General features: G+C 41.6%; 1 protein-coding gene across 6 annotated transcripts in view; it reads right to left on the bottom strand.

The window, feature by feature from the left end:
• Window positions 1-4,311: 4,311 nt before the first annotated feature.
• rapgef2b (Rap guanine nucleotide exchange factor 2b) overlaps window positions 4,312-16,285 on the bottom strand; it is a 306,645-nt gene continuing 294,671 nt past the window's right edge. For 4 of the 6 annotated variants that reach the window (XM_060927285.1, XM_060927288.1, XM_060927287.1 and 1 more), the window contains 2 exons: window positions 15,305-15,614; window positions 4,312-8,334 (listed from right to left, as the gene is read on the bottom strand). In XM_060927285.1, coding sequence (XP_060783268.1) covers window positions 15,331-15,614 — 284 coding nt within the window. In that variant the 3' untranslated portion in view covers window positions 4,312-8,334; window positions 15,305-15,330. The remainder of the gene's footprint in view (window positions 8,335-15,304; window positions 15,615-16,285) is intronic. The other 2 variants (XM_060927286.1, XM_060927290.1) reach the window with 2 other exon arrangements.

Here is a 16,285-nt window from a genome sequence, read left to right as displayed (position 1 = left end):
GCTCATGTCATCTCATTATCTCTAGCCGCTTTATCCTGTTCTACAGGGTCGCAGGCAAGCTGGAGCCTATCCCAGCTGACTACGGGCGAAAGGCGGGGTACACCCTGGACAAGTCGCCAGGTCATCACAGGGCTGACACATAGACACAGACAACCATTCACACTCACATTCACACCTACGGTCAATTTAGAGTCACCAGTTGACCTAACCTGCATGTCTTTGGACCGTGGGGGAAACCGGAGCACCCGGAGGAAACCCACGCGGACATGGGGAGAACATGCAAACTCCGCACAGAAAGGCCCTCGCCGGCCATGGGGCTCGAACCCAGACCTTCTTGCTGTGAGGCGACAGCGCTAACCACTACACCACCGTGCCGCCTTGGATATGTTTTGAAATGTAATTTGCATAATAAAATTGCAGTGAAGCAATTAATAAGATCATTCATTAAGCAATGAATGATGTTATTTGCTTCATTAACCAGCACCTTGATTTACATTTTATCCATCCATCCATCCAGGTTGTTGGGGAAACTGGAACCCATCCCAGCTGGAAAAAAACCAAACACTCTGGGCAGGCTGCCAATTTAAATCCAATATGGGCAATTTAGAGTAGCCAGTTGACCTAATCTGCATGTCTTTGTGTTATTGGTGGAAACCCGATGACCCAGAAGAAACCCACACACGCACGGCGAAAACATACAAACTCTGCACAGAAAGGCCCCCGTCAGCCGCAAGGTTCAAACCTAGAACCTTCTTGCTGTGAAGCTGCAACAGCGCTAACCACCACCCACCTTTTTACCAATGGTAGACAATTATTTTAGGGTACACGTTATTGTACATCCATTTGGAACTCAAATCAATCTGTCAAACATTAATTTGATGTGAAAACAATTAAAGGCTTATCTCTGGCTGTGACTTCACATACAGTGAACAGAATAATGCTGTGTTCAACTAAAAACCCATAACTTGGACCTCCAACTAGGAAAAAGCAAAGAAAACGACTCCCTCAAATCAGAATTTCTACTCTAAAAGTCAAGAAGGTCTCCTCAAGGCAAGTTAAGTGATGTCAAAACAACATGGCTACTCACAGCACCAGTAAACAAAGTAACACTTCTTTACTTTTAAATAAATTACTCTGTACAGTATTTCACAGTATTTGTCATCAACCAATACAGACATTCTCTTTTTAATTGTGTGACACTGACTATAAAGTTCACTGTTGTAAACTTTACATCACTCATCATAGATAGTTGGCTAGATCAGTGCAAAAGAGGAAAATGGATGGATCCATATTTTTTCCCCTACTTTCTAGCTCAAGGTGATAAATGAGATAATTCTGAGTTTGGACTTCCCATTTCCAAGTTAAGTTGAATGCAGCGAGTATCCATGCCCTACGCGAACTCACTGGTTGCTACTTTGACTAATGTCCTCTTTATCTGGACACTGACTTTTAGTGGATGACCTCCTCTTGGCAATAATGATCATGTGAGACATTAATTGCACACATGTTGACTCCATTCAACTAACTATGTGACGTTTGATGGCGCCAGAATGAACTGAAAGGGTTTCCTAACAAGGGGGCGAATATTTATGCAATCACAAACTTGTTAATAATTGTACTATATTGATCCCCCCCTTCAAAATCGTCTGCTGTTTTGTGTCCACTCATGATGTTACAACTGTTAAACTAGCAGTTATCAAACCCCTGATTAAAAAAAAAACCTGACCTCAACCCGTCAGCTGTCCAATTATCAGCCAATTTCAAACCCCCCCCCCTTTATCTCCAAGATCCTAGAAAAAGCTGTGGCACAGCAGCGATGTTCATATCTACATAGGAATAACATCCATGAAATGTATCAGTCAGGATTCAGACATCATAGCACAGAGACAGCACTGGTTAAAGTAGCAAATGACCTACTGTTGGCATCTAGTCAGGACTGAATCTCCCTGCTTGTATTGCTTGACCTTAGTGCAGCATTTGACACCACTGATCATTCCATTCTTCTGGATAGACTAGAAAACGTGGGAGTTAAGGGAACAGTCCTCTCCTGGCTCAGGTCTTATTTACCTGATCGCTATCAGTTTGTTGATGTAAATTGTGATTTTCCAGACATACTGAGGTAAAGTTCGGTGTTCCACAAGGTTCTGTCTTAGGCCCACTATTTTTTTCTTTATATATGTTACCTTTGGGTGGTATTATTCATAAGCATGGTATTAGTTTCCACTTTTATGCTGACGGCACACAGTTGTATGCTTCTGCAAAGAGATGAGAGACACCAGCTTAATAAAATGTAAAGGACATTAGACTTAAGTTAATTAGGCTTATTAACTTCCTTCTGCTTAACTCTGACAAGACTGAAGTACCTGTACGAGGACCACATGCAGCTAGAAGTAAGTTTTCTGATTACACAGAAACTCTAGATGGCCTTTGTTTCTTCACGTGCAGCAGTAAAAGACCTCGGTGTGATTACTGACTCCAGTCTTTCATTTGAAACTCATATCAATAATGTTACGAGAATAGCATTGTTTCACCTCAGAAATATCGCTAAGATAAGAAATATACAGGGAGTGCAGAATTATTAGGCAAATGAGTATATTGACCACATTACCCTCTCTATGCATGTTGGCCTACTCCAAGCTGCATAGGCTTGAAAGCCTCCTACCAATTAAGCATACCAGGTGATGTGCATTTCTGTAATGAAAAGGGGTGTGGTCTAATGACATCAACACCCTATATCAGGTGTGCAAAATTATTAGGCAACTTCCTTTCCTTTGGCAAAATGGGTCAGAAGAGGGATTTGACGGACTCAGAAAAGTCAAAAATAGTGACATATATTGCAAAGGGATGGAGCACTCTTAAAATTGCCCAGCTTTTGAAGCGTGACCATCGAACAATCAAGCGCTTCATTCAAAATAGTCAACAGGGTCACAAGAAGCGCGTTGAAAAAAAAAGGCGCAAACTAACTGCCCGTGAACTGAGGAAAGTCAAGCGTGAAGCTGCCAAGATGCCACTCGCCACCAGTTTTGCCATATTTCAGAGCTGCAACATCACTGGAGTGTCAAAAAGCACAAGGTGTGGAATACTCAGGGACACAGCCAAGGTAACAAAGGCTGAAAAACGACCACCACTGAACAAGACACACAAGATGAAACGTCAAGACTGGGCCAAGAAGTATCACAAGACTGATTTTTCTAAGGTCTTATGGACAGATGAAATGAGAGTGAGTCTTGATGGGCCAGATGGATGGGCTCGTGGCTGGATCAGCAAAGGGCAGAGAGCTCCAGTCCGACTCAGACGCCAGCAAGGTGGAGGTGGGGTACTGGTATGGGCTGGTATCATCAAAGATGAGCTTGTGGGACCTTTTCGGGTTGAGGATGGCGTCAAGCTCAACTCCCAGTCCTATTGTCAGTTTTTGGAAGACATCTTCTTCAAGCAGTGGTACAGGAAGAAGTCAGCATCCTTCAAGAAAAACATGATTTTCATGCAAGACAATGCTCCATCACACGCATCCAAGTACTCCACAGCATGGCTGGCCAGAAAGGGTCTAAAGGAAGAAAGATTAATGACGTGGCCTCCTTGTTCACCTGATCTGAACCCCATAGAAAACCTGTGGTCCCTCATCAAATGTGAGATCTACAAGGAGGGGAAACAGTACACATCTCTGAACAGTGTCTGGGAGGCTGTGGTTGCTGCTGCACGCAATGTTGATCGCAAACAGATCAAAACACTGACCGAATCCATGGATGGCAGGCTTTTGAGTGTCCTTGTAAAGAAAGGCGGCTATATTAGTCACTGATTTGTTTTTTTTTTTTGTTTTTGAATGCCAGCAATGTATATTAGTGAATGTTGAGTTGTTATATTGGTTTCCCTGGTGAAAATAAATGAGTGAAATGGGTATATGTTTGTTTTTTGTTAAGTTGCCTAATAATTATGCACAGTTATAGTCACCTGCACACACAGATATCCTCCTAAGATAGCTAAAACTAAGAAAGCCCTACTCCAACTTCCAAAAATACTCAGCTTTGATATTTATGAGTCTTTTGGGTTCATCAAGAACATAGTTGTTTTTCAATAATAAAACTAATCCTCAAAAATACAACTTGCCTAATAATTCTGCACTCCCTGTAATGTCACTACATGCCTCACCAGCTATCAGCTCTTGTACGACTCGATTTCATGGAATAATTGTTAAATATTCCCAATTAAGTCCACTGGAAAAGTTCAAGGGCAGTTAATAGTTATTCAGTATGAGGAACTCACCTTCACACATCCATCAGTGAAGAAGGGAAGATACTGTTATAGAAGCAGAGCAAGTAGGCATCAGTGTCTTTTTATTCATTCTGACAGATGTCGGTTAAAAAAATTATCATCAGATACACATTTCAAGTTAATTCCATGTCTCATCTTGTGCAAACATTAGACGAGTGTCATTTAAAGTAACAATTTTCCAAAGAGAACGCGTTGACGGGAAAACAACAAAAAAAAGTGCATTTGAAACCTACAAGTCAATTTCTTTTTCTCGCATTTATTGATTACCAGCTTCATATAAACTGGATGTTGAGGCATAAACATAGTACATTTCTACAGTTCAACAAAAATATAACCAATATTTACAATTATTGTATTAAAAATACAAAAAGAAAAAAAAAGACAGAAAATAACAACCGATACATACTCCACCAATTGTCTTTGTAAAAGACGTACAGGTAAAAGTAGTCAAGAATGAGAGAATCTTCACCAGCTAAATGTACACTTCTCACTTGACATCACACATCGAACAAAGTAGCAGTGCTAACTACTACGGTTTAATCTTATGCTTGTACAGTTTGTGCAACTTATTTTTCGAAAGAGGACTCCACTCAGCTTGCCAGAAAAAGCATGACTAGTTTCAAAAATTCAAACGGAGGTGAATGATTTGTATACCCACTGTTTTACAAATATTATCCTTTTTTTTTAAACGACGGCAACCATTACAAAAAAACAAAAACAAAAAAATTACAGCAAGAAGAGAAAGAAATGTTGACATGATAATATTACAGGGTACAGTGAAAAACACTGCAATCTTTTTTCCCCAACCCCCCATCAAAGAATATCAGTCCTAAACTACTGATCAATGTGATCAGCTTAACTCAGTGATTAAAAATAAACAATAAAAGTGACTTCTCACTGGTCGAGTTCTACTCAGCTTGGCAGCCTTCGGCTCGGTTAACGCGTTCCTTCACCACCGGAGTCTCAGAAGCATGTTTCGAAAAGTTCTTGTGAGCTTTTGAGCTCTGATCCAGATCCCTTCTTTATGTGCAGGGTGACACAAGCAGGTTTACGTCTTCATAAAGCCTACACAGCACCTCAAAAACCGCAATATGCTCGCATCAGAATGGAAGGAGCACCAGTCAAGTGTGGACTTCACTGGCTGGACAGGCATTTTTCTTGATGGTCGTCTCTACATACCATGGTCATGAGTAGTTGTGGTAAGTTTCGGTTTGGGGTCACCCTCAGTATGCTCTTAATATATATCCGGTTACCAGTAGATTTATTTTGAGCAGTGAAACACGTTTGTCGACAGACTTGTCGCAATATTATAGGAGGGATTTACCTTATAAAAATGGTCCGATCAATTCCAGAGTTTTTTCTGCCGATAGTCCACTCTGATAGGCAACTCGTAGCATTTCATCCATGTGGAACAATAACAATTGTAAGGGCACATTCAAAATGAGTACAGAATACCTTATAAACCTCAGAAAATTACGAAACATGAAGATAATTTGCAGATAAATGGGAATACCATAATAGTACCATTAGAGATCGGTGTCAACTTTGTTCCCTACCAATTTAAAATGAAGCACTGGATGAAACAATGATCAGGATTCCTTTCAAGTGGGTTGCAAGGGAAAAACTTGCCCCTTGGCTACAATAACCAGGTACTGGAGCAAAATTGAAACCTGCATCCTCAAGATGCAAAGACTTCAATAAATGGGAATGAGCTGGATGGTGTCGAGCACGAGTGGTGAACCAAGCTCTTGCCTTCCCTCCAAATGGGAGGGAAAGTTCAGAGACAAAAGGCCAAGATTACTGCGGATTATAACAACCTTATGATCTCGTATCTCCCTTTTTTTTGTAAAGAATTCTTATGGGAATGAGCTGGGCAAGTTAAGCACCAGTGGTCTTGACGTCCCTCCAAATGGGTGGGATGGTGCAGGGGAAACAACACACACCCCTGGCAAAACACCTCATAACCACCCAAATGTTTTCAAGAAGTCGTCCAATAGGGGTGAGTTGAGCTGACTCGGTCAAGCACAAGTAGAGATTGGGGTCAACAAAGGTCCAGCTTTTCCTGCAAAGTGGATGGAATAGGGCAAGCACTAAAACTCTAAACTGAGATGAGCTCCAGATGCCATTGGAGCAATCTGTAACCTCACATTCTTGAAAATTCCAAACAATTTTAGGGGAGTTCATTGGAGTCAAATGCTATGGTAATGAAGAGTGGAGTCAAATGGTCTCTCCATTTACACAGGACCTCAAAGAAAGGTCTTGCTTTCTCCCCAAAAGAGTGGAAAAGGTCAGGAACAAAAAAAACCCTCTCAAATGAAAAGAAAAACCTTGCCTCTGGATAACTGCAGCCAGTTACTCGAGTAACCCTGTACCCTCGCAAAACTGTACAGAATTATAGAAATGGGAGGGAGCTGGCTGGGTTTCAATTCAGGTCAGGGGAAATCTGTCACTTCTACTCACAAGACTGAAACAAAGCTCTTGCTTTGTGCATGCAATGGGGCAAAAACAAAAACTCTAAGCTAAGACTTGCCCCAGAATTACTGCAGCCAGCTACTGGAGCAACTTCAGCTCCTAAGTTTTAAAATTTTTCCTTGTTCTTTACATAAGACCTGTAAAAAAAAAAAAAAAAAGAAATCTTGCCTTCTCCCCGAAAAGGACATGGGGCAGTAACAAAAACTCCTGAAGTGGAATAAATAAAATAAATGTCTTTGGGTTCCTGCACAAAACTATTGCAGTGCCCAAGTAAATTCACAAAGTCAAAATTGGCAATGATTTCTAGAGTCCTGGAGTCAAGAACCCGATGGAGCTCAGTGTCAACTTATTAACTCTGATCCCTCCCTTTTTTATCAGACACAAAATGGATCCCATGGGTCAGGTATGAAAACTCTGAACTCAGATTTCTTTAAATCTCGCTTTTGGAATCCTGGTGTTAGCTACTGGAGACGTTTCATAACCTCACATCCTTAAAAAAAAAAAGTAAAGGACTCTAGGTATTTGGTTGGACTCGAGCACCAGCAGAATTTGGTGTCAACTCTACAATTGACAGCGGTGCTTGGGATGGGGTATGATGGAAAAGAAACCCATAAACTGAGATTTACAAATCTCAAAAACCTTTCAATTACCTTCCACTGATTAGGTTTTGAAATCCAAGCAAAATAAGTCCCAGAACACACCAATCACACCTCATGGTTCCTGATGAGTTTAGCCCTCAGTTTGGCCCTGCTTTTTCCCCTTGACGTTTACAGAAGTCAAACCCACCAAACCACAAGTCTGAGGTCTCTCCATTTCCATAGCACCCTCAGGACTGAAGCAGGGTGCTGTGTAGGTAGTGAAAGGCTTCAGGATGCACCAAAACGCAGAGTCACGCCAGCGTGCTTCATTTCCTCCTTGCTGTGTGTATCTCCAGTTCTCCAGCATCCCCCAACCTTGAAAACTCAATTAATACTGCAAAAAAAAAAGTAGCTATTTGAGTGTTGAGTGTTTGTCTCCCCTACAGGTTCTCATTTTCACCATGTAGAATCTTTGTGTTTGAAAAGAGATGAAGTCTGAGATGATCGTGTGCATTTTGTCTTTATAAAACATACTTAAAAAGTGCAGATGAGAAAAAATGATTTGTGAGAATGTGTAAGGAAGGGCGCAAATGTCCATCAGTGACTGGCAATGGCAGTCTTGTGTTTGTGTGAATGTCGCACCGCTGTGTGTTCATTTTGAATTCAGGTTCAAGTTCATCTTTTTTTTTTTTTTTTTTTTTTTACTACTTTAAGCTAAATAATTAGATTTTTTTTTTCCAAAGTGCCAGGTAATTTCTTCGTTTTGAACGTTCTCTTCCTTTCTTCACAGTATTTTAGCATGCAGGGTGAGAAAACCCCTCATGACGCTTTAAGGCAGAGAAGGGAGATGAATCCAACAATCAGGAGAGAGACAGGCAGTGGCATCGAGGTGACGATCGGTTGCTCTGGCTGTCTGTCTGCCTTTGACAGGCCTCACAAGCCTTCAGTGGCTGCAGCGAGAGCCGACCAGTAAGAAAGTGTCGTCTTGTTCACACAGCGGACACCTGCTCATCCTCTGGAAGAAGGAAAAGAAGCCGAGTTAGACTCCGCCCCTCAAATCAGACAAGCATACAGTACACAAATCCAACAGGGTTAAAAAGTCTACCAAGAGTCCAAGGCCAAGAACTGTTTCATCGGTTAGAAAAAGCTAATATAGTTCCCAGATGACTATAATGCACAACATAAAGAAGCGAAGTGTTAAGTTATCATCAGGTGTTAATCATTAAGAGACTATAGTTGTGTCAAAAACGGTGTACATCACATACTTTGTACTTTTAGGGTGTATTCAGACCAGGATAGTTCGATAGTTCACTTGCTTTGGTCCGAACCAAATGTTTTTTTTATTTTTTCATTTTGGTGCGGTTCGCTTTCACACTGTACATTTTAGTAAGCGGACCAAAATCTGTCAACAAAGCCACGCGCCCTGAGGTCGTTCAGCTATTGGTCAGAGACGACACGCGCACAAAGCGTTAAGTTCAAAAGTAGTCATGGAGGCTTTCCATGCTGTTATTCTTTTTAATATCATCAAAGCTATATGTTTCTTCCAGTTTTTACTGTTTTCACAATTGTGCGATTACTATGCTGTTGTACAAGCAATTTATCAACGACGACGACAAAGGGCAAGGTGGCTACGGAGGATAGCGCTGATGAGCGCACATCATGTTGTGACAGTTCTGGCTCTTCACGCAAGACGGAGGAGGTATGTGTCGGGATATTCGCCTTATCCATCGTAATAGATGAATTTCTTTTTTGCGTCGCTAGTACCGCCACTTTTTGAAAGAATGTCCCTGATTTTAATGTAGGTCTGACGGAGTTTCTTCACTTTTAGTCGACATTGTTCTGGGGAGCGCGTGAACCCCTTCTCCTTCATTTTCTCACTGAATACAGCAAGCACGTCGTCATTTTTGTGTGTTCTCTCCAAAAGCTCAGATATGTGGACATCTGCCCATATATCCACAAGGGTACGCGTTTCTTCCTCGGCCCACGTTTGCCCCCTACTCATTTTTTGTACTCTGTAGTCTAGCCTACCACTGGTCTGAATGACTGAACGACTGTTGTAAGGTTCCCTTGACAACCGAAACAGTGTTTGCACTTTGCGGTGGAGTGTCAAGACTCTGTTTCCCATAATGCTCGACAAACGACGGAAGCTCCCGAGGTACAAAAAAGCAAAACTGTCAGATTAGGTTCAGTCTGCTTTCACACCTCCGCACCAGGGTTCCTTTGGTCCGGACCGAGTCCGACCTTGCAGCTCGGTCTCGGTCCGCTTGTTTGGTCCGGACCAGAGTTCGGTGGTTTGTATTCAGACCAACCCAAAAGGTCCGGACCAAGGGAAATTTGGTTCGTTTGGTCCGGACCAAACAACGTAGGTGTGAATACGCCCTTAGTGCAAGTAGTATGTTCACACTGGGATATTTAGTGAGGTGTACACAATTAATACTTCAATTTGTAAACCATGGAAATTTTGTCTGCAAGTAGTGCAAGGACCAGAACCTTAATTATACTATTCACATTCACTGGATATGAGCAATCATGCGCTCTGATTGGCTACTCTACTGCTAGTAGAGAAAAACAAAACGGCGGAGCGTGTCGCTCAACCAACCGAGGATGAAATAAAAACTCAACTCGAAAATAAAACCCCAAAAAATACAAAAAAGCAACAAAATATGTAATAAAAGTATTCGTACGGAAACCAAGAGAGGCCCTTCATATAATCCTTTTTTTTATTCACCTTGTTATCCCGAGATAACGACATAATTAATTGAGGATCTCGAGAAAACAACACAACTAATTCGAGATCTCGAGAAAACAAAACCGTTATTTCGAGATCTCGAGAAAACAAAACAATTATTTCATGATCTCGAGTAAACAGCTGAGAAATGGTTCATTCAGGTGCGCCAAGAGACTTGTGATATGCTGACTTTGGGGCTATTTCTCATTCTGTATAGACGCAACTTTGGTCATTAGAATGTCTGGAATAATCGATCACCTAATAAGGCAATATTTTGATCAGGGGTTGACACAGGGAGAGATTGCATTAAGTCTTTTAATAAGGGATGATGTTCTCCTCTGGGACCCCCCTCTCTCTCAAGGCATCGTAAAAAGCCATTTCTGCTCTGTTACATGTCCGCCAATTTCTAAGTCTTCGTTGTCTGACCCACAGGGGGCGCAGCTCTGCTAGAAATCTCAGCTGTTTTCTCGAGATCATGAAATAATTGTTTTGTTTTTTCGAGATCACGGAATAATTGTTTTGTTTTCTCGAGATCTCGAATTAGTTGTGTTGTTTTCTCGAGATCCTGAATTAATTATGCTGCTATCTCGGGATAACAAGGTGAATAATAAATAATAATAATAATAATAATAATAATAAGTTCAACTTATATAGCGCCTTTCAAGAAACCCAAGGACGCGTTACAATTATAGACAAAGAAAAAAATAATAACAATAAAAAAATAATAAATAAATAATAAAAAAAGTAAAAAGTCCACCAAGTAGGAGTCAGGATGTAATTCCAGTGGTGTAGCAGCCACAGTCCCATCAAAAGGCGCATGAAAACGAGTCCCACATCTCCAGCACAGCCGCTGTGATGCCGTCAGCCACATCGCTCGAACACCACGCCGTGGATCCACAAAGTGAACACAGAAGCTCCGCCACGCAGAGCGCTGGTGTGTCCCAAACCGCCTGCACAGCCGCCGCGACGCCACCGAGCAACATCGCTCGGAACATCACGCCAAGCATTAAAGCGCAGAGCACTGGACAACCACGAATGTTAAATGAGCAGCGAGCTCACTGCAGTCCACAGCTGGGAGCGCAGGCATCACCCACAGCGAACCAAGGCCTGGAGGGAACCAACACCCAAAACTGGGTCTGGAGCTACACCACAACCGGCGGACAAAACACTCAAACAAACATCAAACTACACAAACACACAGAAAAAAATAAGCAAATAAAATGAAAATTGAAAAAGAAAGAAAATAAAAATAAAATTAAAAAAAAAAGCTGAATAAAAAAAGGTTATATGAAGGGCCTCTCTCGGCTCCCGTATATTTGCTAGTAAGAACATATCTCTTTTTTTTCAAGAATTATTATTATTATTATTATTACTTTTGCACAAATTGTGACCATTTCACTGGTTTGTTTACATTCTAGGCAGAAATGGTTGGGTCGGACGTTTCGTATAAAGTTTTTATTTATCGAATTTGCAAAAAATCTAAATCAAAAGGCTCTGTTTCTCAAAATCCAGTGAATATGGATAGAATAAAACAATTATTCCACTCAATCTCATCATACACAGATTACAGCCAACTCGGTGCTACGCGCCTCATCGACTATCAGCTCATGTACGACTCGATTTCGTGGAATAACTGTTAAGGATACACCATTGGCCAATTTTTTTAAAATTTTTTAAACAGTTTGAGAAAGTTGCTGCAGTGCATTCACCAATTAAGAACAAAAACGTATACTATTCAAAACTTGCTTCAACCTAGAATGTCTTCCTGTGATGCCTGTTAAAGAGTTGAGTGTACCGTAAAGCTGAAGTAGGTCAATAACATGGGTACCATGTAGTAATTTGACTTTCATTAATGGTGTCCACATAGCATTTTTTTTCCCTGCATCTTTTTACAGTTCTTCCCAATGCAGACAGCATAATGCTACCGTATGCGGCCGCCTAGACAAAAAGCGCTGCACTCTGCGTCTTTATTTTTTTTCCCCTCACAGCACTCTGCCTTGTTCGTGTGGCCGATCTGGGCACTTCAAGTTGAAAATCTCTGAACTTTTCAGAAAGGCGCTGGTGTCATCACTGCCACTCGTTTTCACACAGTAGTTAGAGCGGACAGGTTTCAAAATGTTGTCGTCATAGAAACAAAACTGACGCACAGTATGGGAATGCTTTTTTGATGAAGCACTGGGATGAAGCGCTCCCGGCATCCTACTAGCGTTTTTCTGTCATAAAAAATGAGCTTGTGGCTGAATGGTCAGTGATTTCTGTAACCACACTCCAGAATCTAGTGGAAAGCCTTCCCGGAAGAGTGGAGGCTGTTGAACAGCAAAGAATGGAACGCCACTGGAATAAGACGCTTAACAATTACATATGGGTGTGATGGTCAGGTGTCCACATACTGTACTTTTAGCCATATCACTGCTCAAAATACTCCAGAATCCGGAGCCCGTTTTGCCTGGATATATTAGACCCATATATGATGAAATCCATGTTGGGTACTCTTCAAAAAATCTCCTCCAGATTCTTGAAAGAATCTCTAGATTCTGGCGCAGTGTTCAGTATAGTGTCCATGGTGTATGGTGTATAATATTGAGCACATCTAATTGTACACCATTTAAGATTCAGCTTGTGTTAAGAGCCAGATCCATGTTGTGGAACAGGAAGAGCCATCAGACTAGGGCTGCGTACCTAAATGTAACATCAGGTACAGGTACCGGTACAGAGGTTTAGGTACAGGTCTGTACCTGTACAATTTGACAAGTTCTTCTGAACTTCTTCAATAATGACAGAAACATTAATAAACTGTTGACAACTTGTCAATACCTTTATTCAAAGAAAACCGAACATAACTAAGTTTCCTACCTCACTTCTCAGTCACCCTATAGTTAACTTGGGACAAAAAGTCATAAGTTGTCTCACAGCGAGAAGTGACTACACTAGAGTACTACAGACTACGCGCAGTCCGCGGCCTTTAACTTACGCGGCAAAATTACACAAAGCAACAAAGGCCGCCAATGCCAGCAAAGGAAAAATGGCTGACCGGCTTTTGAGTCTTTTTGACCAATCAGAACGCTGGATCAGCCAAGCTCTCGCAATGTCTCGTGAGACTGTGGCGAGAGGATCTCAAATCAAAGATGGCTCTGATTTCAAGTTTCAGCGCGGCATTTTACGTCTTTTCCAGTGCTAAATTTTCGTCTTTGTGGTAGGATTTACGCATCTTCAGTCACAAAATAAGCAGATACTTGGTGTAAATTTATATCGGTACAGTACCGGTACTTCATGATCTGGTATTTTGGACCTGTACCGAATCGATTTTCATGGTACAGTACCGGTACGCAGCCCTACATCAGACCCAGCACAATTTTATTTTATCCTGGCTAACAAACAGCATATGCAAATTAATATTAGATATGCAAATTAGGAGCAAGGGTCAAGCTTTCTTTGGTGACGACTTAGGGCCTGTGCATGCTCTTGCAACAAGGCTTTCGCAGATAGCTTTTCGCAGACAGTTGTAATTTATCGTTGAGCGGGGAGTAATAGGCGTGCGCGATGTTATTCACCGCCACAATGCAAGGGGGCGCGAAGTTGCGAAATCGCTAGGAGTATCGCTGACTGGGTTGTCAGCATAAATTGGCCTTTAAATACAGTGGGTCAACGACACGGGTCATTTCTAATTTGTTATCTCTATTATGTTTAGATCAGAGTGTGAATATTTGATATGAGACCGTAACTGACATATATATATATACATATATATATATATATATATATATATATATATATATATATATATATATAAAAAAGTGCTGTCAAAAATGTCGCGTTATTAACGCGTTAACTTGACTCAATTTTAACGGCGATAATTTTTTTATCGCGAGATTAACGCTCTGTGACATGATGTAGGTTTTTCATAAGCTTTTGAAACTGCCAGGAACTTGGAACAGAGACTTTGCTTAGAAAAACGATAGCAGCTAGACTGTAATGCCACGCCCCGCACAGCCAGAGTCCTCTGCCCTCCCCCGAAGAGCCACGGTGCTCGGCTTAGGTTTCGTTTTCCCATCGGCGGCTCCAGCCCGACTTTGCAGTGGCTGTGACAAGACGTGTTATGCTCTGCAATAAAAAAAAACATTGGTACAACCAGTGTTCAAACTATGCCGGGGGGGGGTGCTTGCGCTTGTCTCAGAGCGCGGCTCTCCATCGCGCGCTCACTTCGGATATGCAAATGCTTCCCGTTACACACGATTGCTATGTCAATAAACATCATTTTGCCAATATTTTAGAGACCCCCCAACATTTCCCAAATCATGTTTTCAAGGGATCTCATGTCTGTTTCAGGGGATCTCGGATCCCCCGAGTACCCCCGTAGTTCGAACAGTGAGCAAGCCCGTTCACTTTTTTATGCTGATAAGAGAATTACAATGGTTTTTCATGTGACAAAAATCTGCGATTAAATTGCGATTAATCGCGAGTTAACTATGACAGTCGCAACATTAATCGCGATTAAATATTTTAATCGCTTGACAGCACTAATATATATCATAAACATAGTCCACCATTTGAGATGCAGCTTTGCGTTAGTGCACATGTTGCCATTTGAAGGAAATATATGATGGTGTTTAGAGAAGACAGAAATAAAGTTTCAAGTAAAATGTATCTCTCAAGTAGTGAGTCTCAATTAAAAATAAAAAAGGTATGAAATCATTGATTGAGTTTTTGTTAAAGTTTTTATATTGACAAATGACATTTAAACAGTTTTTGGTAGTGGCTTGGACTACATGCATGTCTTCTTCACACACACACACTGATTTTTCCTTCATGGGTGTCAAACAAGCCAATCTGAACTAGACATAAACAACTAGCTCTAGTGCCAATTTATTCTTCTATCTAAATCTAAGAACATCTCAGCTCATGACGAATCATATTCCTAAATCTAATATCAATGTAAACACATAAATACGCAAATAAATTCAATTCCAGGTGATAAATCTGTTCTCCTTGCAAGCACACACATGCACACACACACATATATATAATATAAAAAGGAGGAAGTGATGGGAGGATGTTGCCACCACAGCATTGGCAGGTCTTCCCCATGGCCTGACATGCACTACAAGACATGCTGGTTGGTGATTGGTGGCTGGTTGGTTGGTAGGCGGGGCAAACAGGGTGTGCTTTCTTGCATGCGGTGCAGGTTTTTTTGTTAAATATATCTGAGTGAGTAAACTTGTGTGTGTGTGTGGGTGAGCTGACGTTTGGTTTGTTTTACCTGCCTGCCAGGGTGGTGTGTGTGACTCATGGCCTGGGGGCCACTGCTGTGTGACCCCTCCTCCTCTGATCTCTGAGTTTGGGAGATAAGCACTCACCCTCCTCCTCTACCTCTTCCTCCTCTTCCTCTCCCTCACGCTCGGTCCCTGGTTTAGGCGAGTGTGTAACGAGGCGGGAGCGCTGTAGCGCCGTGGTGTAGTCTGGAGGCTTCCTGGTTGCGTGCGTCGTCCCCTCTGTCACCTCCGAGATGGACAGAGCCGTGTAGCCTGGAGGAGTGGGAGGGGGATCACGGTATCGCCCATCTTTACGTGCTGCGAGGAAAACGGAAGACAAAGTGCTGAGTGGCTGATACCACAGAAATAAAACAAAACGAGGATTTTAGGAGTTAATAATTTTTATAATTATCAATATTATGTGTGTATAAATACACAGTATTAGTGTGCAGGGAATATGCAATGGCCATATTTGTCATGAGCTTTGCTTAATGAATGCTTCAATCATCAGATGCTCCCAATAAAACCATTAATACCATTTGTCCATATTATTATATTTTTCATAAATTAAGGTACTACATGATCATTATCATCATCATCATCTGAATCCCTTCTGACATCCAACTCCGCCTTCAAACTTCAAGCCAAGCCCCGTGCTGTGTGACTGTTTTTTTTTTAATGTCATGTGACCTCTATTTGTCAACTGTTATCAGGCTTGTGGTACTCAAGTCCGACTCGTGCCCTAACTTTAAGGACTCGTGACTCGACTTGGACTTGAGCATTGATGACTTGGTCTTGGACTCGTGCATTAACTGCATTAGGACTCGTAAATTGGAGACGAGGACTTGGATATTTTCTTTATTTTTTGTAACATGGCATAATAATTTGGCATAAGATATTTATATCTACATTAATTCTGTACTAATTTCGTGCAAGAGTGTCACACCTGCGCGCCTGCATCAGATAGACTCTCAGGCGCGCTCTGGACA

This window comes from Neoarius graeffei, chromosome 8 (assembly GCF_027579695.1).
Source record: "Neoarius graeffei isolate fNeoGra1 chromosome 8, fNeoGra1.pri, whole genome shotgun sequence".
Taxonomy (NCBI): Eukaryota; Metazoa; Chordata; class Actinopteri; order Siluriformes; family Ariidae; genus Neoarius; species Neoarius graeffei.
The sequence above is the reverse complement of the archived record's forward strand: the minus strand, read 5'-3'. Positions and strand labels throughout refer to the sequence as shown.